This window comes from Ciconia boyciana, chromosome 3 (assembly GCF_034638445.1).
Source record: "Ciconia boyciana chromosome 3, ASM3463844v1, whole genome shotgun sequence".
Classification (NCBI taxonomy): domain Eukaryota; kingdom Metazoa; phylum Chordata; class Aves; order Ciconiiformes; family Ciconiidae; genus Ciconia; species Ciconia boyciana.
Window position 1 is genome coordinate 61,603,522 of NC_132936.1, and position 23,599 is coordinate 61,627,120.

The window sequence follows — 23,599 nt, forward strand, 5'->3', positions numbered from 1 at the left end:
CAAAACAAGCTCCATTCCGAAATGAGCTCCATCCTGACGCCATTTGTACCTCATCCAACTGTAACAATTCTGCTCTTGACTCTAGCCTCTTCAGGATGCAGTGACTGCTATTGTTGTCATCCTTCTCTTCACAGCCTTTCCTGTCAAATTATCATATTTACCTTCTCTTTATTACCTAGGCCCAGGTCTATCCTATTCTCCCCCGGTTCTTTCAATTATTTTCCCTTTCTTTCCCCCTTTAATTTTACAGGATTACTTCCTGACATGCAGTTATCTGCATCTGTTAGCATATCAGCCTTTAAACTGACAATACTTAGTGACCCCAGCAACACAGGGTCTCACAAGAATGGCTTTCTATCAGTGTTAGATTCTTCCTTTTCTTCGTGTCTCCTTTCTCTACTTTGATCTTGAATTCTGTTCCCTGCTTTCATATTGATTCCTAGTCACATATCTCATTTCTTTATCCGTTGTCTTGCTTTATCTTGTCTTTTGCCAGCCCCTTCCCTAATATCTGCTTTGGATGAACACAACCCTGGCACGAGGACATCTCTGGTTCCTCCTGACTTGGGTCCAAATCACAGACCATGTCTCACCTTGCCCCTAAAATGGATTAATTCTTTGATTGTTGTGATTCACACATTTCAATTCATCCTAAGTGCTGTATCTGATTCTTCTCTCTACCCTTTAAACCTATTTTTCATGTTTATTTGCTTTATCCTTTGATTACAGTCCTCCTAAGAACATAGGGCAGGGTTGCACAGGTCATCAAATCCATTCCTCCTGCATTTTGCAGGCAAGTTTGTCATGGAACTACTTTCATAAATCTGCCAAGCTCTACTTTTAAATCAATTAAATTTTCTCCCTCTGCTCTCCTAAGAGAAGGCTGTTTCCACACCCAATGGTGAGAAACCATCTTCCAGTTTTCCAGCCTATACTGATTTGTATCTTGCTTATGCTCATTTCCTTTTCTGACAATTCCATCCATTAACATCCCTGATATGCTTAGAACTGTCTCACATCTTATTTTGCTAGGTTAAACAAATCAAACCCTTCTAATCTATGTCTCAGATAAGCTCTCTATTGCCCAGAGGGCTCTGCTCTGTTTAAGTCCAGATTAATTCTTCTTGAACATGGGTGATCATAATTCCCTACGATATCCTAGGTGGGATGCAACAGTACAACAGTATTCGTTTTCATATCTTCACTGGAAATATTTTATCTGATCCTAAGCCTTATCTATCCTAGGCACTACTTGCTTTTTCATAGCTGCATCACTCTGGTGACTCAAAAATGTCTTGTGACTCACTGACTTCCACCCAGGAATTTCGGGTTATATTCTCTATTGTTAATTCTCGTAAGAAACTGTTACTGTTAGTCGTTAAGTGCATGACCCTGGATCTTGCAGTATTCAGTATCTTCTAATTTTCTATACTTCAGTCATCAAGAATAAAAATTGTATAAATACACAATGTATATGCCTATACATAAATGTATAAATTTATAACATATACATTGGTCTTCCCCAATCTTATTTCATCAGCAAAACTCATTAAAAAAACCTCTCATTTTTATGCAAAGGTCATGAAAATAATAATATTGGATCCTAGATGAGTCCTTACCTGATTCTACTCACATCCTTCTTTCAGCCCAGCAGTTCTCATCTCAGTACACACTATCATTATTGCTGCTTAGCCAGTGCTATAGCTAAAAAGCTTCATATCTATCTCCATTTTGTCCGGCTTGTCATGGCCCTGCATGCACCTACAGGCTCTGCAGCCTCCCCTCCCCACTCCTATGGGTTTGGCTGCCTGTGCTCAAGGCCGCCTCTGACCTGGCACAGCCATGTAACCTTGTATCAGGCAGCGGTGACACATTTGATGTGTGAGGAAGAGCTTGGAGAAACCTTGTTGGTGCCTCCCTGCATTTAAGGAGCGAGTGCTGCATTTAAGCTCAAGCCCTTGCCCTCAGTCTCTGCCTGTGCTTTGTACGTCTGTGCCTCGCTTTGCACCTCACTGATCCTGATCCTGATTTACAGACTTGACTTCTTGGCCTGACCTCAGATCTGTCTCCTCACTATGAACCTGGAGATCTGGACTCTTGGCTGATCCATCATCACCAGACCTGCTCTTCCTGCATTCAGGTACTGTGGGATCAAGCCCTTTTGGTGAGGCTGCTGCCCTGCCTACCTTGCTGTTGTCTTCATCTTCCAACTTGCCTCCCCTTTTGGAGCAGCCCCGTCTTGCTGCTTCTTGACACAGCCTGGGATTTTATAGTATGAAATTATTTCCTGTCGTTCAGATGTGAAAAATGTTGTTGATTTAATAAGCCAGTAGGTTATCCTGGCATATCTTGCTTCTCTGTGTCCCCAAACTATTAAAGTTTACAGCTCTGGTGTACAGTTACGGAGAAGTTAGTGTTGGCTGTGGTGATTAGGTACCTGGGCATGACAACTGTGCAGCTGAACTGAAAGTAGGCTGAGTTCTTACAACGCCATCTGACATTAAAGACCATACAGGCTCAACAGCAGGAAAAGCCAATTCGAAGAAAAGGTCAGGTAAGTAACATATGTTGGGTTTAATATTGGTGTAATATTGACATCTGGGGAAGTAGGGACCCCTACAACCAATCTCCTGTTGAGCTTAACAATTCATGAGTCATGGGGATATTTTGCAGATGCCTAAGAAGAGGAAAACATACTGGGACAGGCACTGAAAAAGTACTAGCTTTTGTTTTCAAGACTAACAGCAACCTCAGAAGCTGCAAAGGCAAGAAAGGCTGGTGCACAGAAAAATCCAGCACCGACAAGAGGGAATTTGACTCATCTTTGTATATGAGTAAAAAGGTTGTTAAGATAGTTTTGAACATAAAGTCAAAACTATAACCCATTTCAGCCCCGGTACACGATGAATCCGTATCTGAGCCTACTGCCTAAGATCTGACGAGACCTTCTTTACATAAAGCAGCAGAAGATCCCGCCTTCAGGTCTCACTTTCAGTTTCTACAATCTGCTTCTGGAGTATTACCTCAAACTCATCTATAGCGCTTGCAGCTCTCAGAGCCCTGGAAGGAATTTCTCCAGCTGGGGGAGTATGCAACTCATGCTAGTGTGGCTTTTATGCAGCAGCTGCCACTACGCTTGGCCTAATTCATCCAGTAAATGTGTTTTTAGAATCAAACCGGTGTAGATGTAGTCAAATCCCTACCTATAAAACTGGCACTGAATTCTCCAAGTCACAGGCATATACTTGGGGTGAAGTGGTTTTCCTTTATTTATTGTACTTAACAATTCACTAGCTTATTCCTCTTGTATATATGCACAATTCCTTGCAGTCACAATTTTTGCATGAAGGGAATTGCAGAAAGAGAAGCATCCGGAAGAAATTAGTGACTGTACTGCTTGTATGGAAACACTTCATGGATTAACAACAGTGACAGTGAAAAAACTGTGGATAGTGTCATAAACACCGCCTCCCTCTCTGTCCCTCACAGCTCACTGACTATGTATACTTCCACAACAAAGCAAATAGTTGACAACATGAAAACCATCAAGATGAACCTTGAACTTGGGTTTCCCAGTAAGAAGTGCAGAAGGCCACTACATCATCGCTTGGCAAGAGGAGTGTAGCATTTTCCATTGACTTATGAGTGACAGATGGCTGAGCTGTATAAGAGCATTCATTGTTGCCACCCTGTACTGGGGGAGCAGTTTCTAGAAGGCCGCGGAAGCAATGGGCGTCCGGTAACAGGAATCCCAGCAGCAGAGCCCAGGCCATTTGGGGTGAAACCTCAGAAGTGAGCAGTCACTGCGAAGAGAAAGAACGACTCTACTCCGGGTGGGATGACAGTGAGAGAAACAAGCAGGCTGTGTTGCTGGATGTGAGGCTATTATGCGCAAAACGCTGCATTCCCTGAATTTGGGGCTGGAGTAACAGAGAAATTTACCAACAGAAAAGGCTGTGGTTTGAGAGCTAAAATAGAGCTCTCTGAGTAGACAATGTATCAAATGCAGGCTTGCGCATACTTATCCTCTGGCCTTGCTCAATGTTGACTGCAGCAAGTAAAGATGTGTTTGTGTGCATATATACTGAAGTACTTATGTCGGGAAATATGTATAATTGCTTAAACTCTATGTGAAATACAAAGAACGTTCAGCTTGAAGCGCTGCGTTATGAGATCTGTGAAAATGACCACGCAAGGGGTGACCACGCAAGTCAGAAACGGGCTGCTAGCGCAGTCCTATTTTTGTGCCTTTGTGCATACACTGTAAGTTCAGCCCAGCTCTCTTTTTCTAGCAATCCATTATATGCTTTTTCAGTATGCTTATATGCAGGCTGGAAGCCTTGCTGTTCCCTTCCATTATCAAAACCGGGTTTTATTGACTTTTTTAAAGTAATTTTTTTTCTTTAGGAAAACTACACAATAGATTTTAATCGGCATTTTACTTTAATGCAACATTAATTTTTCCTTTATGCAGTAATATGGATTTTTTCCTGTCATATATGGCTAGCGCTGACATACTACTCCCAGGCACAGCAGGAAAAATGTCTTTGGCTTATTTGCAATTCTAGTTTTCTGAATGCCTACCCAGAAAGCTTTTTTTTCCCACAGTACCGGTATTTTTATATCTCTCAGATAACTTGATAAATTTTTTAAATTGTTAGAAAATTCCCAGGAAGGCTCCGCGTTGTTTTCTGATCCCCAGGATCTGACCCTGCCAGCGCAGGGAGCCGGCGCCGGCGGGAGCGGCCGTTACGGCGGGTGCCGCGGCCGTTAGGAGGGCACGTGCCGCCCTCCTCGCGCGGCGCCTCGTGCGGCTGGCGGCGGGCCGTTGCTCTGCCGGCGCTACCTGGCCGCTCCCGAAACGCGGGCCGCCGCGGCCTCCCGGTGCGCCCCCGGCCGCGGTAAGCGCCGCGGGGAGCCTGCGGCAGCCTCTGCCCCCTCCTTTGGCCCTAGCGCCCGGTTTTGCTCCCCCTGGGCGCCCACAGGCCCCTCTCGCTTTCGCGCCTCGCCTGCCCTCGGAGACACGGCCTGGCGCGGCGGGGCGGAGAGCGGCGGGGCCGGGGGCGGGGGGGGCAGGGGTGTGTCCTGCTCCCTGCCCGGGGCACCGGGGTCTCCTCTCCTCTCTCGGGCGGCGGCGGCTCACTCGTCTGGCTGGCCTGGGGCGGGACAAGCCAGCAGCTCGGCTGCCCAGGAGCCATGGCACGGAGAAGTTTGCCGCTCCTCCTGCTGCTGGCGGCGCTCAGCAGCCGAGGCCAGCCGCCGCCGCCGCCAAGAGGTACAGGGGAGCGGGGAGCCCGTGCCTCACCCGCCCCGGTCGGGGCCGCGGAGGACGTAGAGGGGGAGGCGACCTTGCCACCGGCTCGGGAGTCCTGGTGACGGGAGGGTCGGGGGGACAGGGACCGAGCGTGACAAGTAACCCCCAGCCTGTAGAAGGGACTCGGCGAGGAAGCGCCGCCGGGGCACCCCCGCCGGTGCAGCGGCCAGGCCGAGGAGGGCTTCCGTGGCGCCGGGAGCGCAGCCCTCGGTCGGGGCCGCGGGCTCCCACCCTGCCGAGCGGCGGCCGCCCCGCTGGCGCGCCCGCGTAACGGCCGCGCTGCCGCCGGCCCGCCCCGGGGCAGGGCCGCCCGGCTCCGCGGGCGGTGCTGCCGGGGTCCCGGCGGGGTGCTTGTGCCTGCCGGGGAGTTCGTCTGCGCCCCCCGTTACACTCTCTCCCCCTCTCGCTCTTCCCCGTTAACTCTCACACACGCTTTTATTAAGAGGCAAAGTGACGGATCAGAGCGTAGCAGATGAGCTGCATTGTGACTGAACACGGAGGGACAAATCATACTTACTGTTATTAATAGTTTAGGGACGGCTGGACGACATGTCCTGGTCCCCGAAGCGTCACATACTCTTTGCAGGCTAATCTGTTGGCAGCCTCTCCCCGTGTTGTGCCCGTCTCTTGGCACCTCTGTCATTAGGGGAAGCTTGGTAGCCAGTGTTGAAACAAATGCGGGCTGCTCGGGCTGCTTTTACTTAAGGTGACAATTTGATGCACTTACCCAGTAACAAAGCTTTTCTCGGTGTTAAAAACTAACCACGACTGGAACGGGAACAGCATCAATTGTATCCTGCATGAGTAGTCAATGTCTTACACATACAATCATTTTCTATTATACAGTGTTTAGGTGTGTTGACACTAAGAGTTTTTTTTTGTTTGCTTGCTTTTTCAATTAGCGTTCTGTGGAAGGATCAAAAAGGGTGATGTACAGATATGGGAGAAATAAACTATTAAATTTATCAGCTGTCATAGCAAATCCTTAAATCCATTCTTCAGCTCATGGTGTTCCTTCTGGTGCCTGCATTTGCTGCCCTTTACATTTTTAGCCTTGCTAAAAAGAATTCAGTAAGGAGATACCATGGGTGTGTTAAAAAAAAACCTAATTAAAGTGACTGGAATAACAGCTAGCTTCTGTTTTGCCATGATGTCACACTATAGGCTGAACACTTTGGATTAGGAATTTTTAGGGTTTAGGGTTTACTTTGGAAAACATGATGCACTGTCGTTTCATGAAAAAAGTGTCTCAAGCAGCTGACTCCTTAATACTAATTTTACTGTGTGAGGATAAACGACAGTTGATCAAGTATCTATGTACATAAAAACTCATCCAGAATTTTACTGTGTTTAGATGATGACTTACTGGTAAACATTGAAGACTGAGATTTTAAAAGTAGAGCATTTAAGATATAGTACATCATGGATTTTCCTCTTGTTTATTTTTTTTTTAATTTTTTATTTTTTCCCCTGCCAGCTAATTCATTTTTCAGCTAGAAAAACACTGATTTAGCATTCCTTTTAATATTCTTGCTCTCTCACTCACATGCACACAGAGACACTTTTGGAGAATGTCCTTTTCTTTATGCAGTATCTTGGGTTTTTTTAACCTCTGCAGTGAAGGGATATGATCATTATTTTCCTTTTAAATGAGAAGTGGGTGTCTTGAGTGTTCATCTGCTGCATCATTGGTATTATAACTGAGTTCTGGTAGTTCTGTGAGGAGCACTAGGACTTTTAATTATATGTTAATGTGATGATGGGACCTTCTAAACCTCACAGTTGAATTCAAGTGCTGGCCTGCCAAATTTTTAAGCCATTTACTGACTTCTAAATTTCTAAGATCTGTTAGAGCTGCTAGGAGGTGCTAGCACTATGTAGATATCACTGCGTGGCCCAGGCAAAGAGGTAATTAACTCCTCTCTAATGCAAAAAGTTTGAAAAGTCTGACTTCACTGAAGTCCTGGGGGATTTCTAACATGTACAAGAATGTTACTAGACCCATGGTTTATACCTTTAGACTTACAACTTTTGTTTTTCCACTTAATAGTTATTTGGTAATAACCGTAATGCTGGATGGTAAGTATTGCTCTCTAATTGTTAGCACCAGTCATATGTCTGCGGAGAGAATTATGTAACAAAGCTGCAATGCTTTGAAAAACAGTATTTGAGACATCACAATGAATTCCCATGTTGCTTTTTAGAACAGAACAGTTCAAGAACATTTTGCACCTCAAAGATGAGAACAGTCTGTAATTCTGTTTTTTTGGTTTTGGTTGGTTTTTTTTTCAATTATTTTTTTTTATTTTTAAGTTGGTAGAAGATTTACTGTGGTCAGAAACCTGGAGTTAATTTTAGGGTTTTATTTTTCAGCTACACATGTTACTTGTTCTTCTATTGTTTGAACACTAAGTGGTCATGTAAAATTTCTCATAAAATGGAAGAATCAGAACCAGAAAGGCATGTGCATTCTGTAACAGTGTTTCTTAAAGGTATGCATAACTTGCAGTTAAGGCAAACTTACTGAAGTGCTATATAATGTTCCTTTTGAATCTTGAACCTTGGTTAATTCTCATTCCTGTGGAATGTGAGAGAAACAAAATAGTAGTAGTTTAGAAAGGAATAAAAAACTTGCTTTTGATCTTGAAGAATTCATCCTTTTATTAAAAGGTCTGAGTATCTATCATGGGAGAGAACTGAAGCTATGTATCTCTGACAGGTGTGAATAGTAGGGACAGGGCTAAGGAGCATACATTGCAGGGTAACCTGATCTGTGGTGTCAGCTGCTGGCGTCAGTGGAGATAACTCATGGAGTACAGGTGTTTCTTAGCATCTCACAAATCGGAAGTGTAAGCTGACTCCAAGAGCTGATGTATATAGGACGCTTATAAAGTCAAAGTGAAATTTCTCACTTGAAAGAGAAATGAGGGGTGAACATCAACCTAGTGTTAGCAGAATATGGCTGGTGCCAGTCTATTAGGCAATGGATGGTGGCAAGTTGATCAATATTTGTAAGTTTGTCTGTAGGTGTAGGTTTTTTAAATGAGTTTTCAGAGTTTAGTTCAAAACTGTTCTCTCTGTGTTATCTCATGGAAATGAGGAGTTACAAGATTCCTTCCCACATACGTATATGTGTGTGTATTATACACCGTACTCTGAAAAGTCAAGAGAGATAATGGGACATAATTTTAATATTTCACATATTAAGATTGAAGAATGTTGTGTGGACTTAGATTCTCTGTTTCTAGAGACAAAAAAACAGATGCTTTGTTAATATAATCTGGTAAAGCAGAAGTAAAATCTGCTATTTCTTTATAGGGTCCTCTTTGGAGTAAGGTCAGTTTTCAAAAATGACCAAACCCCCCCCAGCTGTAATCTTTATATAGAGAGCCTTTCCATTGTGGTTGATAGCATTTGACCATTCAAAACATTCTGCTGTCTTTATTTGGAGAATGGTGTTTGTAAATGATTTAGTTGGTACTGGAAAGAATAATATTGGTAAATTTGCATTCTACTTTCCTGAGAGAACAATGCTTAGGTGATTGCTCTGTTTATCAGCTTATTCTCACCTAAATTAATTTTGAAGCTGTTGTCCAATATCAACCAAATTTGAAAGCAATGTAGAAATCTTTAAGATAATTGCTGAAAATCAATGGCTATTTGGGAGAAAGAGCCCCAAAGTACTTTCTGTTCTGCTAGAGGAAAGGTAGAATTTACCCATTATCTAAACCATTCAGTCTGGTTAGTCAATGTATGTGGGGCTCTAGCTTCAAGAATGTGAAGGAGAGTATGTCTGTTGTGGAGGGTGGGGGTCTTACAATGTGTAAAATCCTGTGTGTGCTTTTAAAAAAAGGAGTTATTTAATCCAATTTCAGGATTTTATAACAGGTAACAAGCCTTGTTCACTGAGGGTATACTGCAGTATAGTACATTCTATGTATACCCTTTTTACATTAATTCTATATGCTACTAAATGTTCTTGCAGATAAACTTTTGGTGACCTGGAAATTAGGATTTTTGTTTCTTTCTTATTATTTTCTTTTACATATATGTATACAAGACAGATATTGATCAGTTCTAGAAACTCTCTTAGGAATATTTAATGCTGCCTGATCAATAGGGATTAACCAGCCCCAAAATTTTGGGAGATGCTGGTCTCAGAAATATGTTGTGATCGCTTGTAACTTTTTAGTTTAAAGTTGTTGTCCATATTATTTTCTTATAGTTTAATAACTAGTTGAGAAAGTGAAAGCAGAGGGTATTAATATGTGTGTCAGGTTTAGAGTGTGAGAAAGAAAAACATAGTAATTAAAGGCCAACTTAAGGTATTAGAAATAGGTAGAATTGCCCAGACTGACTGGAGACATGAATTTGTGTGTGCTTTTTGTGTACGTGCTTTAACTTGAAATAACCACAGCCAGACTGAATGAGGTAGGTCTAGTACAAGAATGTGTGAATTTCTCCAAGCAACAAATAAAAACATAAAATGCACTTTATGTTTAAACCCCTTATTATTAATTTTTCCTCCTACAAGTTTTTTACAGGAGTCTTTCTTCTTAGGCTTGAAATACTGAAGTCAGAACAGTGATTCTTTAACCTGTTCCAAAAATCCACTTAAAAATAATACAGCAAACAATCATTTTTAATTAATTCAGGCTGGAGGAAGGAATCCACCCACACATGTTCTAATTTCTTATCCAGCTACTTGGACTGACAGTTTTTGGAGATTATAGTATTTTGGAATATGAGGCAGCATGAATTCCTGGTGCAGGGTTGCTTCCCCCCCCCTTTCTTTTTTTCCCCTGAAGTCCAGACTCCTTATAATTGTAGGTCAGGAAACATAACAGGACACAAATACAGGCAAACATGAACCAGTGTGTATACCTGATTATCTCCTTTTCTTTTCCAACTTTTTTCTTAGATAATAAGCCCTTATACTGGATATTTTTCTTCCTGAATTAGAGTTCTGTCTAGAGTATCTGAGAGCTCATATGTCACACACTAACAACTTAGGCCACACTAACAACAGTACAGACCAAATCTTGCTTACAGATGTAAAATACAGGCAAAAATGTTGTGTTTGCTAAACTTTATATTGACTGCATCCATGTCTTTGAAACAGGAAAGGGAATTCCTTGATGTTTGCCAAAAGAGCTAGTTCATGAGTTGGCTCTTGCTGATGACTACATGTTGCTCTCTTGTACCAGCTACTGCAGTTGATGGCTAGTTCTTGCTTTTTGTAGTTTTGATGTTCTCCTCAATCCGAAAATACAGATAAGGGAGGTACTGAAGAAAATGGCAATGATTTTTGGGCTACTTCTGTACCATGGATAAGGTAGAGATTAGACCTTTCTTCTTTTGTTTATTTTTTAGGATTTGTTTTGATTAGAAACATGATAAGATTTCCAGAAAAAAAGTAACTTGAATTTTTTGTTCTGAGAAACAACAGAGATGTCTCAGGATTCTTGCAAAACTCAAAACAAATAGCTGTTACTATGCTGAATTTTTTCACCAGTTCAGTCTCCATTAGTTACACCTTAGCATCACAAGGATTTTCCTAGGACTCTGCTCCCTGCCAGATTCCCCTAGCAGACATTATCTTTGAATCAGACCTTGTAATAACATTAGACTGTAAAGCAGCTGTAGCAGCATTATGCCAGGGAACTCTTGTGAAACCTCAAGAAGAATAATGAACATTCCTGCAGAGTGGATTATCCAAATACCATTACAACGCCTTGTTCTGTCCCAACTGACGTGTATCTACTACTGCCATAATTCATGGATTTAAGTTGTAACAAAAAAGAAAATTACAAAAAAGTGAACAAAATAGGATTTTTTAAAAAAATATTTTTATAGCTGTATCAATTTTTTTTAATGGCAAATGACTGTATCTTGTCATTCTTCACCTACCCCAATGAGTGGAGGCAGTCTTTGAGGTCAATTAGAAAGAATCAGAAGAATTTTTCGTCAGAAAAGTTTGGAAAATGCCTCTAAACATATTGTATATTTCCCACTGCTATGGGAAAATGGAGCAAAGCTCGGCATTGGCAATCAGGAACTTGGGGGTGCAAGAAAAAGAAAGCAGAAGCACTGTTTTTCTGCACACTTCCAGTGAGAGTGAGAGTTGATTTAGGATTTAATTTGGTTTTTTACATATACACCAGCTCCTCAGATGATCCCTGAGACTTTTAGATGCCACTTTCACTTGGGCTACCTTTACTTTTTGATGGAAGATGCTGAATATGGCAATGTATTCCTCTGTTTATGCTAGCTACTCAACAGCCTGCAATCCTGTTCCACAGAAATATCTGGATAATCTCTATTATGGGGAAATGCATTATATATTAACTTTCCTGGAGTATATCCTGCACTGAGAATACAGAACTACTGCTATATGTTTGTTGCTGAATAGAATCATGGCATCATGGAATCATAGAATCATGGAATCATAGAATCATAGAATGCTTTGGATTGGAAGCGACCTTTACAGGTCATCTAGTCCAGCCCCCTGCAAGAGCAGGGACATCTTCAATTAGATCAGGTTGCTCAGAGCCCCATCCAACCTGACCTTGAATGTCTCCAGAGATGGGGCATCTACCACCTCTCTGGGCAACCTGTTCCAGTGCCTCACCACCCTCATTGTAAAAAATTTCTTTCTTAAATCCAGTCTAAATCTGCCCTCCCTTAGTTTAAAACCATTGTTCCTTGTCCTGTCACAACAGGCCTTGCTAAAAAGTCTGTCCCTGTCTTTCTTATAAGCCCCCTTTAAGTACTAGAAGGCTGCTATAAGGTCTCCCCGCAGCCTTCTCTTCTCCAGGCTGAACAACCCCAAATCTCAGCCTGTCCTCGTAGGAGAGGTGCTCCAGCCCTTGGATCATTTTCGTGGCCCTTTTAGGCCTGGAGTTAAGAATAACTTTTAGGCTGGGAGAAGGAATAAATAAATAGCATTATTTGTACATATTACTATGTTTCTAAATATATATGATAAAATACTATGTTACAGTGATAACTATTTTGTGCATTTTCTAAACCTGCCTGCAATGACAGAGAATATGAGTAGTCTGGATTCCTCTGAAAGCCAGAGAGCTCTATGACACAAGAGGAAATCCATGCCTTTTAAAGAATGCAAAGTGACATAAATAAAACATACAGGGCTTTTGAGTTTGATATTTGAAACCACCAGGAACAGAACATGTATGTTTGTTCAAATGCCAGAGCTGGCGATTTGAGTGTGATGCAGTTGCACATCTGATTTAGTTGTGTGAATTATGCATGCATTTTTTTGTAGTGGCAACAAAAAGATGATTGCAGAGCATCAGAAGTACACTTCTTGTGTTTAACCTTGAGCCATCATTGACAATACTGAATTTGTTAATATTACCTGAAAAAATAAATTCTTGGTACTGTTTCATCCCTGTGGATAATTTTTTAGTGACCTTTTATAACAGTTGTGGAAAAACCCCAATTGTGAGTTAAGAATTCCCATACACAGTACATGGCATAAAACAGAGTACATTTCTCATTGGCTTTTGATTTTGGTATAATCGGAGAATATTTTCTATTAATCATTCCTTTTTAAAGAAGAATGAGCCCTCACACAAAAAGGTTTTCCTTACCATGGGAAAAAACCCCACACATTTAATTGAAAAATATATTTGTAATATGCACACTGAATTCTTCTCTTAAGCACAATGTCTTTCTACAGCTGGGCACAGTCTTCGAAATCAGTTCCATTGTATTAAGGTTGTGTGTTGTGTGGGTTTAGAGTCTGTGTAAGTGTGCTTGTCCCTCCCAGTCACTTTTGGTATGCTTATATAGTAAATATGGCAAATATTTTCTAAATTCAGAGTAGGTGGGAAGCTTTTACATGCATACCCTATAATCATTGATTCTGCATGCAGCTTCAGTTTCCTCCCCCAGCTGCAGCTTTGACATGGAGAATAAGGCAGTCATTTGCCAGCAAAATTAATAGTTAAATGCTTATATCAACTTCATAGCTTGTTAACTAGAGGGGAAGATGCACTGAGCCTGCCTGCCATATTGGTAGGAGTTATTTAAAAGTGACTTTGAAGCTCATAGTCTAAGTGGTGGAAGAACTTTTGTGGCATAGAAAAGTGATGGGAAAAACAACAACAACAATCATCATCATCATCAAGAGCTTGAGTCAGTTCTTGGGGAAATTAGACACTGTCCCAGAAGAATAAAGTGGAACTCAGGTTGTTACACTGAGGGATTTGTCTGTTCGTTGAAGATATACCTTATCCTTTGGTCAATATTGTTACTCTCATTATTTCTTTTCTGGCTGTCCTTCTTAGATGATAGTATCTAAGGGGATGAATGGATGCAGCTGTGTTGTAATGTATTGGTTCTTCATGATACTAATATCTGTGGCTGTTTGTACAGTACTTTGCTTCTACTTACAATATCTATTTGTCCCAAAATATCTATTTACAACTTCTGTGATTCAGAGGTGGCGATAGGTTCTTATGCAACTACTTGTTTTGCTGGTCTGCTTTTTGCCTTCACCTATTGTCTTTCATCTTGATTAAGTCCTGTAATATAACTCAAAATAGTAAAATTACATGTATGTCACTAGTGAGAGAGAGATCAGTGCTTGGTTTAGTATGCTACTTTGGACAGAGAGTAAAACTGTGAGTGTAGTTCTTTGCACAGTGTTTCTATATTTTTAATTATCTATACAAAATCTGTTTTTTATTTTAGTCATTTGCGGCTTTTCATTTGCGGCTTTTAATTTGAACACATGGCTTACTGATACATGTACAGTTTGACAGTGCTCATCTTGGAAACATTGCTTGAGGAACATAAGGTACATTTTGAGGGGAAAAGTTTGGGAGAGAAGGCTATTTATGTCTGTTTGTAAGAATGAAAATAAAAATAGTTAGATACTCTGTGAGATGACTGCTCATAAACCAAGCTTTTTGCTTCAGGAATTAACCTTGGCTGATATTAAGCCTTCTCTTTGTATTCCATGCTCTTCAGGATTAAAATAGGGGTGCTATATGTACAGAAGGTGATATGGTGCTGGATCACATGTATAAAGTAGTTCAAGAGAAAAATTGTGGTGATGAGCAAACTACTGAAAGATATACAGTAATTTCTGATTGTGTTTAGCATTATAGAGGACACAGACAGCTAATGCCCTCAGGGTTTTGTTCTAAACAGCAGATACAGGAAGATAGAAATGCTGATTCATTAAATTATCAACTCTGCGTATAGGATTTGTTGTTGGCATGAAAATGTTCGTGGAATCAGCTTAGATATGGATTGGTTAAGGCTGATGAGTGGTATCAGCTCAGTAGCTCTGGAGGAAATAGGTATTTGAATCTGAGATTTACGGAAGCATGTGAAGAACTTGGTGTGAAAGTGCTGATAGAGTAATGACATTGTATAACCGATTGTTGAACAGGTTACGTGAACAGTCTCATTAGAGGGGAAATGGAAGCTGGCAAATATGATGCTAATATTTAAAAAGGCCTCACACGGTGATCTTGTAACTATCGTTTTAGCACTTAACACATTTGTAGACATGATAAAGAATAGAATTAGTAAATACATGGATAAATATGTTGTGCTGGCAAGAGCCCGAGTGGCTTTTGTATATTATATGGACAAGCCTTCAAAGAATTTATAGTAGCCGTATTAATAAGGGCTATTATATCAGACTTGGGTTTTCAGAAGAGCATTTGAGAATATGCCTGAGCATCTTAAACTACGGTATCATAGGAAAAAAGGAAAGAACTGCATTTATGCAAGAATTCCATAGAAGGTTTTGACAAGGTATATGCCTGGCTGGGATGGAATTAGTCTTGAATTGATAGATATGAACATTAGTTGTATTGGAAGCTTCTCACTAATTTATTGTAATAGTAGTAGTGGTGTGCAGACCCTCTTTCCTTCAATTAACATTAGAAAATGCAACATTCAGTTAAACGGTGCAGGCACTTTCTTATGGCTTTGTTATTCAAGATCCAGTAAGTAGCAAGTGTTCTGCCATATCTAACTGTAAGCGGCTATGAGTCCTCAGGAATTCCAGTTCTACAGACCATAATTTATAGACCATCACTTTTCATGTGAATCTCTCCATCTGTATGGAAGATGGGATAATTTGTAGGCAGTCTGCTTCAAAAATGGTGATATCTGTTGTAGCTCGAGTCTAGACTCTGCTTTTAATCTTCTACCTCAGTTCTATGCATTTGTGAAACAAACCAGTTGCACGTTTCTCATGCAAGAAATTCTCAGTCTTGCTTTTCCTTCATTTTAGTTGTAAATATTTTCATAGGAAGACTTATGCCTGGAAACATGAAGAATTACAGCACAAAAAATTCCACTGCACAGGCAGTTTGAATAAGTTCGGAAAAGTTGAATAAGTTCGGAAAAGTAAGGCTTAAACAGTTTTGATATAAGTTGTTGCCCTAGATCGTTGGTAAATGCAAAGTGAAAACAACCCCTACTATAACATGCATAATGTGGACTTTAACTACTACCTCTATTCCTCTGTTATTACCAGTCTTTATTTACATTTATATGTTGCTGTTATGACAACAGAGTTTTCTTCCCAGCAACTCTTGCATGGGCTGTCAGTTTTGTGCAAAAGAAGCTGAGTAGTCTGTGCCTAAGATTACTTGACAGACCCCCAGGATCAAATGTGACTGGAGGAGCATTTATACTGCTCAGGTGCAAGACTTTGAACATGGTGTGTGAAGGGCACTGTTTTAGACTCTTCTTGTCCCATAGAACAGAGTTGTTTCTAGGAATTAGAAGGAATTTTAGCTGCATGGTATGAAAATAAATATTTCCAATTAGTTGAAAATCCATTGATGAATTAATCCATTAATTGTTCTAAGTACCTCTGTAATATAACACTTAGTTTCAAAGTGAGTCAACATTATTAAGACAATCTAGAATGAGATGAAATTACTCTGCTCAATCTGTTTCATAAACTCGAGTAATTATTAAATTTTGTGTTAAAAAGCCATTATGTTCTGCACAGCAGACCTTTAAATCACTTCTGGAATTAGTTTAAAAATGTAGCATCTGTCTACAGGATGACAGTTCCTGTACAATTACTTTCCAGAAGTGAAACAAAGCTTATGTATTCCCTGCTAAACCAAATCCACAGAGAGTCCAAGGAAATAATTTTCTCTCATTCACTACCTGATTTTCCTTTATGGCTGTTAGTTGAAATATCTGAGTAAAATACCTATTATCATGTGATGTGTACTCATTTTAGTGTGAAAGTTAGGTTTGTTTGAAGTTACAGTGAAATTCTTATTGACTTCCTCGTGGCAAGAATTTCATTCCCAGTCCTTATAAAGGGAGCATACAACCCAGAACATAACATTTTGTTCTGTCTTAATGTTCTGCTGAACATATGTGTGTGTAAGCAGTTTATTTCTACAATGACTGGAAGAACAAGAGGAGCCAGAGGGTCCCAGAGCTGTCAGAATGAATAGTTAAACCGAAGCATTAGCTATAGTTGAAAACTAGGGAGTGAGTCACTACAGAGAGCTATTAAGAAGCATTCTTGTTGTTTTCTGTTTAAATGAGGCTTTGTTTCTATCTTTGTGTCAGCTCCCTTGACTTTATAGTGGTACCTAAACAGTGAACAAGAACAATTAGCTTTTAAGATAAACTAGTTCTTTAAGTTCTTTAAAATGACATGTACAGATCCATAGTAATCTCTTCTGTTAGGAATTAAACTTTTCTGTGTCCAAGCTGAGATGTTTTCACTGTATCAGCTGGGCTGAAGAAACAGCTGTTCTAAATCTGTGAGGATCGAAATATTGATTGGCATGTCATCAGATGGTGCTTCTAGAATCCCACTCTTCTGTTTCATGAACATTAATCACTCCTACACGTGCACTTACGAGTGTATGTATGTTTTATGAAAAACTTGATCAGTGGTAATTTCAGATAGGTATATAATTCTTTATGTACAAATAATTCTTGTAAGTTTTACCAGTGCAAAGAAACTTCATCAAAGGATTCAGCCTTTATTGGATAAAGTGTCTTAAGAAGTAAGCTCACGGTTTTAGAGGCTTATTCTGAAAGAATTTAGATCCATTTTTATTAGCAAAGCTTATTGTACCTGGCATCTTATTTTAGATTTTAAGGTGGATTTAATGTGTAAGAGTGTATTTAGGCTTATTGCACCTAAAGATTTTTTAAGATATGATGGTGTTTCTCAGCCTTAGTTTCCATTAGGAAGTATAATTAGCATGAATGAAAACGAGTGTTTTGTTTTAAATAATTTCATTTTTTTAAAAAATTAGCAAACACACACAAGCTGTTTTCTTCGTGAATATCTTTGCAGCTTTGTTCTAAAACAAACCCTGAAATTGTAACCTATTTTAACTCTGATTATTGTTAGTGGACGTTGTATCTGACTAAAATCTTCTTCCATATTCTTAACTCAATTTTTGTCCCCAGTGTGCTGTACTATACAATGGAGGGCTTTGGTTTCATCACAATGTATGTCACTTTACCTGAGATGCAACATATATAATGTTTAGAATTACGCATACTACTAAGCTGCATTAAAATTCCAACTGAATTAATTACCTAGGACTTTCAGATTTTGAGAACAGTTTTGAGTGAATCCGTATTTTTAGTATTAGACTACAGATACAGGCCTGAAATATAGACCATGTAGTTTAAAGCAGACAGATTGGCTGCTGGACATGGCCTAGCTGTGGCAATATAGACTAATTTACTGTAAGGAGAAACAAATGAGGAGATTGTAGCTATTCTGATGTACTTTGCTTTTTTAAATAGTATTTTTAAGAACATTCTAGACTAGAAACAGGTCGTATTTCCTACCCTTGTAAGAAGGCTTTTATGTTCCAATGTTATTATTATTCTTCCATCCCCTTTCTCTATGGAACGTCTCTGCATAACTTCCATTAAATGGAAATTACTTGTATCTATCTAGAATATATGTGTACTTGGAAGGTGAGCTAAGCTGTTCTTTCCACATTCATAAATGAAGCTTGTACACTGCTATTTAGATAAGTGCATTGTGCTTTTGATATAGTGGATGTATAATGGAATACTGAATTAATTTTATTATTCTATTAGCATTATTAAGTCTAGTAGGTTCATGACTTCTGCCCACAGAAGAACTTATCCTTGGATCTGACAGTTTGCTTGGTACACGACCTGAAAGGAAAAGAGGAGGTGCACACACCTTGAATAGTTTGTTTGTGGTTCAGTCTTCAGCCTGATAAAAAAGGCTCAAGGGGGTTATTTCAGTAGGCCCAGAAACAGAAGTAGTGTTTCTCTTGGAAATATGTTGTTGTCTGAACAGAACATCCACTTGTGCGCCAAATTCTGTCTTCCTCGAAAAAAGTGGCAGTTTTTATGTGTTTTTGCAAAGGATGAGGCATTCTTGTCCAGAATGTACTTCTGAAAAACAGCAACATTTCTGAAGACAGGTGCTCTCTGGTACTGGATGGTCTATTGTTGCATTCAATTATTTGAAATGTGTGATGTGGGACTATTTGTTTTCTTTAAAATCTGTAATTGATCTGCCTGAATCATTCTGACCCAAACAGAGAGGGTGGGGTCAGGTTTCCTTCCCAGATATGAGTATTCCAGCACAATATTCCAGGAAACTCTTCTGGCTGATGCTTTTTAAGCAATGCATGCCATCATGTAGAGATACGTGTATTTCAAATATATCCTGTTATTGCAGTCTTTGTGAATATGGATGATTAGCCCCCCACATGTATCAGTTGACTAGAAAAATAGCAATATATACCAAGTATGTTTTTAAAATGTGACATTTCTATTAAGGCAATCCGCAGTGATGTGGAGAGGATGGTGAAGCTGGCCATAGAAAGTGCTGTGTAAATAGTTAGAGATACTGTCCTTTACTTAAGACTGCTACACTTGCAAATGTTCTTATTCTACAAATGCTTACATGCTCAGTATGGGATTTTTGAAAAATACCCAGTTATTGTTATTAGCGGAATACTTTGTGTTTGCAGAGTCAGACCCTAGAAGGACAAGTAATGCATGAAGGATGTAGAAATTTAGTGGCCTTCTAAATCAGGTCACAGTATATTTTTTTGTCTTTGCTAATATACTCTTGCAAACTTGATATTTGAACAACATAAACAGGAAGTTATAAATTTAAATAAAGGTTAAAAAATAATGTCCTAGATTTACATCTGGATTTTGTTACCAGTCTTAAGATGCTACCCAGAGCAACAGCATGCAGCATGGGAAATCTGATAATGTTGTGAATCTTTCAACCTTATGCATTCTAATCTGAGTGTGGTTTCCTGTAGTATTGCCGATATGCCAGATAAAACAAGCTTGGATCCAAAATCAACCTCTGTTATAAATGGATGCTTTCTGTTATCCCTATTTTTCCTGTAATCCATGATTAACTATTCCCTATCACAATGGGAAAAACATTATTGTATTCAGTTTTGTGTATAGACTCGCTTCCAAATGATAAGCAATTGTGGCTTACGTGACTGTTTAGTTCAAGTGCAGTTAAGTATTATTTTATGCTACATTTAAGTGTAGAAATACTTTTATTCAAAGCAGCATCTTCAGAGTGACTAACTGCTTTCATGTTTCTTCAATGGCAGTAAAACTTTTCACCATGATGATGACATTACTGTGATTTGGCTTCCTCAAAGTAAGCATGTTATTCTCATTTAGTTGAAATGATGTACAATAGATTACATTGTAGAATTAAACTCTTAACAGCAAAATTTGGTATGAACAAATAAAATTATTTATTTTGCTGTCTCTGAGTGCTGAATAGAATTTGTGAATAAAAATACCAAGATCTGGTCCCTTCCCTTCCTTTTTTTTCTGCCTGGGCAGACTTCCATCAGAAGTTTAGATGTGAATTCCAAAATCAACATTTCATTACTACACTGAGAGCGCCTTGGTGTCTTTCTGCGCTAAAATATGTAGAGTTACACAATAGCACCCCATCTCACTTAAGGATTTTCATATTTGCAAATAATCAAGGAAGTTTTGAGAGGAATGCTGCTCTCTCTTATGCTAGAAGTGTCTTAACGTTATATTTCTCTAACAACTCAATAAGGCATTTCAGAAGCATAACCAGAATCAGAAAGCTACCACAGAAACCCAAGCCACTGAGACATAAAGTGCTGGGGGAGGTATCTATACCAGTTAACATTAGGCATGTAACTTGATTAGGGAGATAATTCTGTCAACCACTAATACAGTTATTTTGTTTCATACAGAAACAAATTTCATTCACTTCAGATTACAAGTCTGAGGTGCTCTGATTTGTCTTCTGAAGGAGACTTGCTCTTATCTAAAGAGAAAGATTAACTGCCCACAGTTTAGGCACTTTACTTTCTTGTCTGATACTCTGATACTGTTAGAAAAAAGAACAGGTGATGAGGAAAGAACTAATACAAGTGAATACTGGATTATACAATTAGTAATTGAGACCAATACGGTGTAGATAGAAGGGCAAGAAAAGAATAGCAATGAGAAAAATATTGGTGAAGTTACAATATACCTCTCATGTTGAAAGAATGGACTAGGCTAGCCTCCATGGCTGAAAAGTCATGCTTCCTTTTGTTCTCTGTACCAAATTAATACTCAAGAATTCACAGGATAACAGATTGAGTAAGAAAAGTAAAAATACCTACTCCCTCCCTCTCCTTCTCAACTAGTTTGGAATTTGGGCCAGTGTCCTAGGAGATGGAAAACATGGATTTAAATCCTTCTGGGCAAATATGGATAAATTCTCTGTTCTGAAGCTATTCGGTTTGTTTCAGCAATGTATTTCTGAAGCCTTATTAGATGTGGCAGAGTGACAAAATTCACAAACCATGTACCACCCGGTGGAGGTGACAGTAACTGAAGTCTTAGAAAGTGAGCAATACTTGTAGTCTTGCTAAGCCTGAAGTTGAAATAACCAGAACTGAAACAAGTCAGAAGCTGAGACCTACTTTTTTAAACTCAAATCTTGCTTTTTTTCTTTAGTGCTGTCATTTTTAAGTACTACAGGATGGCCATATTTTGTCTATATCTTGCTACAAGTACTGCAGGCAAACAAAGTTTATATGACATACAAAGTGATACAACTAAAGTTTTCAGTGGTAAAACTGGTAATAGAAGCCAACTACCAATGTATTCTGTAGCCCCTTTATTACACAGCTGTATTCACTGAGAGTGAGAGAGACATGGTTTTAATTTGCTTTATAGCTCAGCTTTTCTGTAAAGCAATTGCATCAGTAACATATTACTTGCAGCTGTAGTTATGGTTCAGTGATATTAGTTAAAGATTGCTATTATGTAAAGAGGAGAAAGCCTATTTCTAGCTCTCATTTTGGAATGCATGTAGGTTGAATTCAGGAAATAAGTACGATTGTGACTTTTTTTGTAAACCGAAGGGGAGATGAGAGCACGAAACCCTTGTTCTTCTCATAGTGGAACAGTGCCAAAATGATAGTTTTCATCCTGTAATAATTTAATTTAATCTGATCTAGATAATGCAGACAATTCTGTGTGCACATAAAGAAACTGAGGTCTGTAAAATATTCCATACGCTATAGGGTTACAGTGCCATGGAAGAGAGGATAAGAACATGGTAGCTTTGATATAGTGAGAACCACATGCCTAGGAACTCAGGCTGGTAGAAAGAGAAGACTTTCAGATGTTGCTGTGGGAAATTTATTGATTCATTTTTTGCCAGCTACTGTAATTTCTATCTTTCTGAAAAATAAATTAGCCCAAGAAATCAGAATCATATCTGGAACTTGGCTTCTGTATTTGTAAGGGAAAGATAATACCTAATGCCAAGCGATGATGTCTTAAAATTCATTGAGATTTTCAGTATTATTATTACTAGACCAGCCTTAAGGCATCAAAATTTGCAAGAACTGGGATATAAACCAAATCTACTAGAACACACATCACCAGTAGACAACTTTTCATGGCTATTCCCATATTTTTTTCCCCTCCTGTCCCAGTGGAATCTTCCCCTAATAGTTTTGGGGAGGGGCAGGGAGGGCATTTAAGATCTAATAGGTTCCTTGTAAAGGCTCTGTGATTTTTAACAAGGGATAGGTTGCCACGTGTCATGAAGCTTTCTGGGGAAAAGCGGGGAAGGGCTCAGTTCTTTTCTCAAGTCTCCAAGGGCACAGGATATGATCAGAATTTTTGGAAACCTGATTTTATGTTGTAAAACGGAAATGTTGTATATAGAAATAACAAAAAGATTGCATTTGTGTAGCATGACAAAATCTCAGTCTTGTTGTGAAAGGAGCAGCTGTGATCTCCATTACCTTCAGAGAATAGGTGGGGTTCATGCTTACTACCTCACTAGATTTGTATAGTTTTATTTGCAAGTAACTTGGCTATCTTGTCACTGAACTTCAATAAACAAAATGTAATGTAGCTGTTTTCCTTTGAGATTTCTTGTACTTTCTATCTAAAGCTGAGCCAACAGAAGATTCTTTGCCTCAATAGCATCAGACATGACAAGCACCTGTTATTGGGAAGTCCACTGTCCTTCTGAGCATATGAATTGCAGTTATGCAGGACCTGGAGGTCAATGTTGAGATCATGACCACTGTGGAGGGTTCTTTTGTTACATGTGGCCAGTGGGCTAGCACAATGTAATGCCTTTTCAGCATGCTTAAATTTTTGGCATGTAGAGATTTGAGAAAAGGCTTGAGAAGTGGGAGAGGCAGGGTTGTGGAGCCTGTCCTTAAACGCTCTGCAGCATGTGGAACATATATAAAGTTACCTGATGAGCAGAGGAGTCTATGAACATCTTTAAGTAATGTCATTAAGGTCAGATGAACTCCAGATGCTTTTTTTTTAAGCCTTTTATTAGAATTTAATTGTTTTTAATTGGGTGAAAGAACCACAGTAAATATTTTTTTTTTTAAAAATCTAGGTCCTGGTGGGCATAATGAGCAATTGTGGACACCTGATTTACTATTCGCGCTCCAAAGAGTTCGGATGCTGTTTCAAGGTTTTGGAGGCCTACTGAGTTTCTGGATTCAACCTTCTGATATGGTCTCTTTTGTTGAATGAGGGAAGCCTTAGCTTACATATAAATTTAGTTAGGCTCAGAGTTTTGAAGCAGGTATGGTTTTCTTTTGCAGAGAAGAAAGATTCAGACTTAAATGCAACAGTAATGGTCTTGAAGTCCTCCAAGCACTGCTCCACTAATGCTGTTTTGATATTTGGCATGAAGGAGATAACAGGTGAAGACAGTCTGTGTGTCTGTGTGTTGTGCTCGCATTGGAAGTC

At 39.4% G+C, this 23,599-nt stretch overlaps 1 protein-coding gene across 1 annotated transcript in view; it reads left to right on the forward strand.

The window, feature by feature from the left end:
• Nucleotides 1–5,153: 5,153 nt before the first annotated feature.
• Nucleotides 5,154–23,599, forward strand: part of LAMA2 (laminin subunit alpha 2) — a 386,413-nt gene continuing 367,967 nt past the window's right edge. The window contains exon 1 of the mRNA XM_072855832.1: nucleotides 5,154–5,275. Within this exon, the coding sequence (XP_072711933.1) occupies nucleotides 5,197–5,275 (79 nt within the window). The 5' untranslated portion in view covers nucleotides 5,154–5,196. The remainder of the gene's footprint in view (nucleotides 5,276–23,599) is intronic.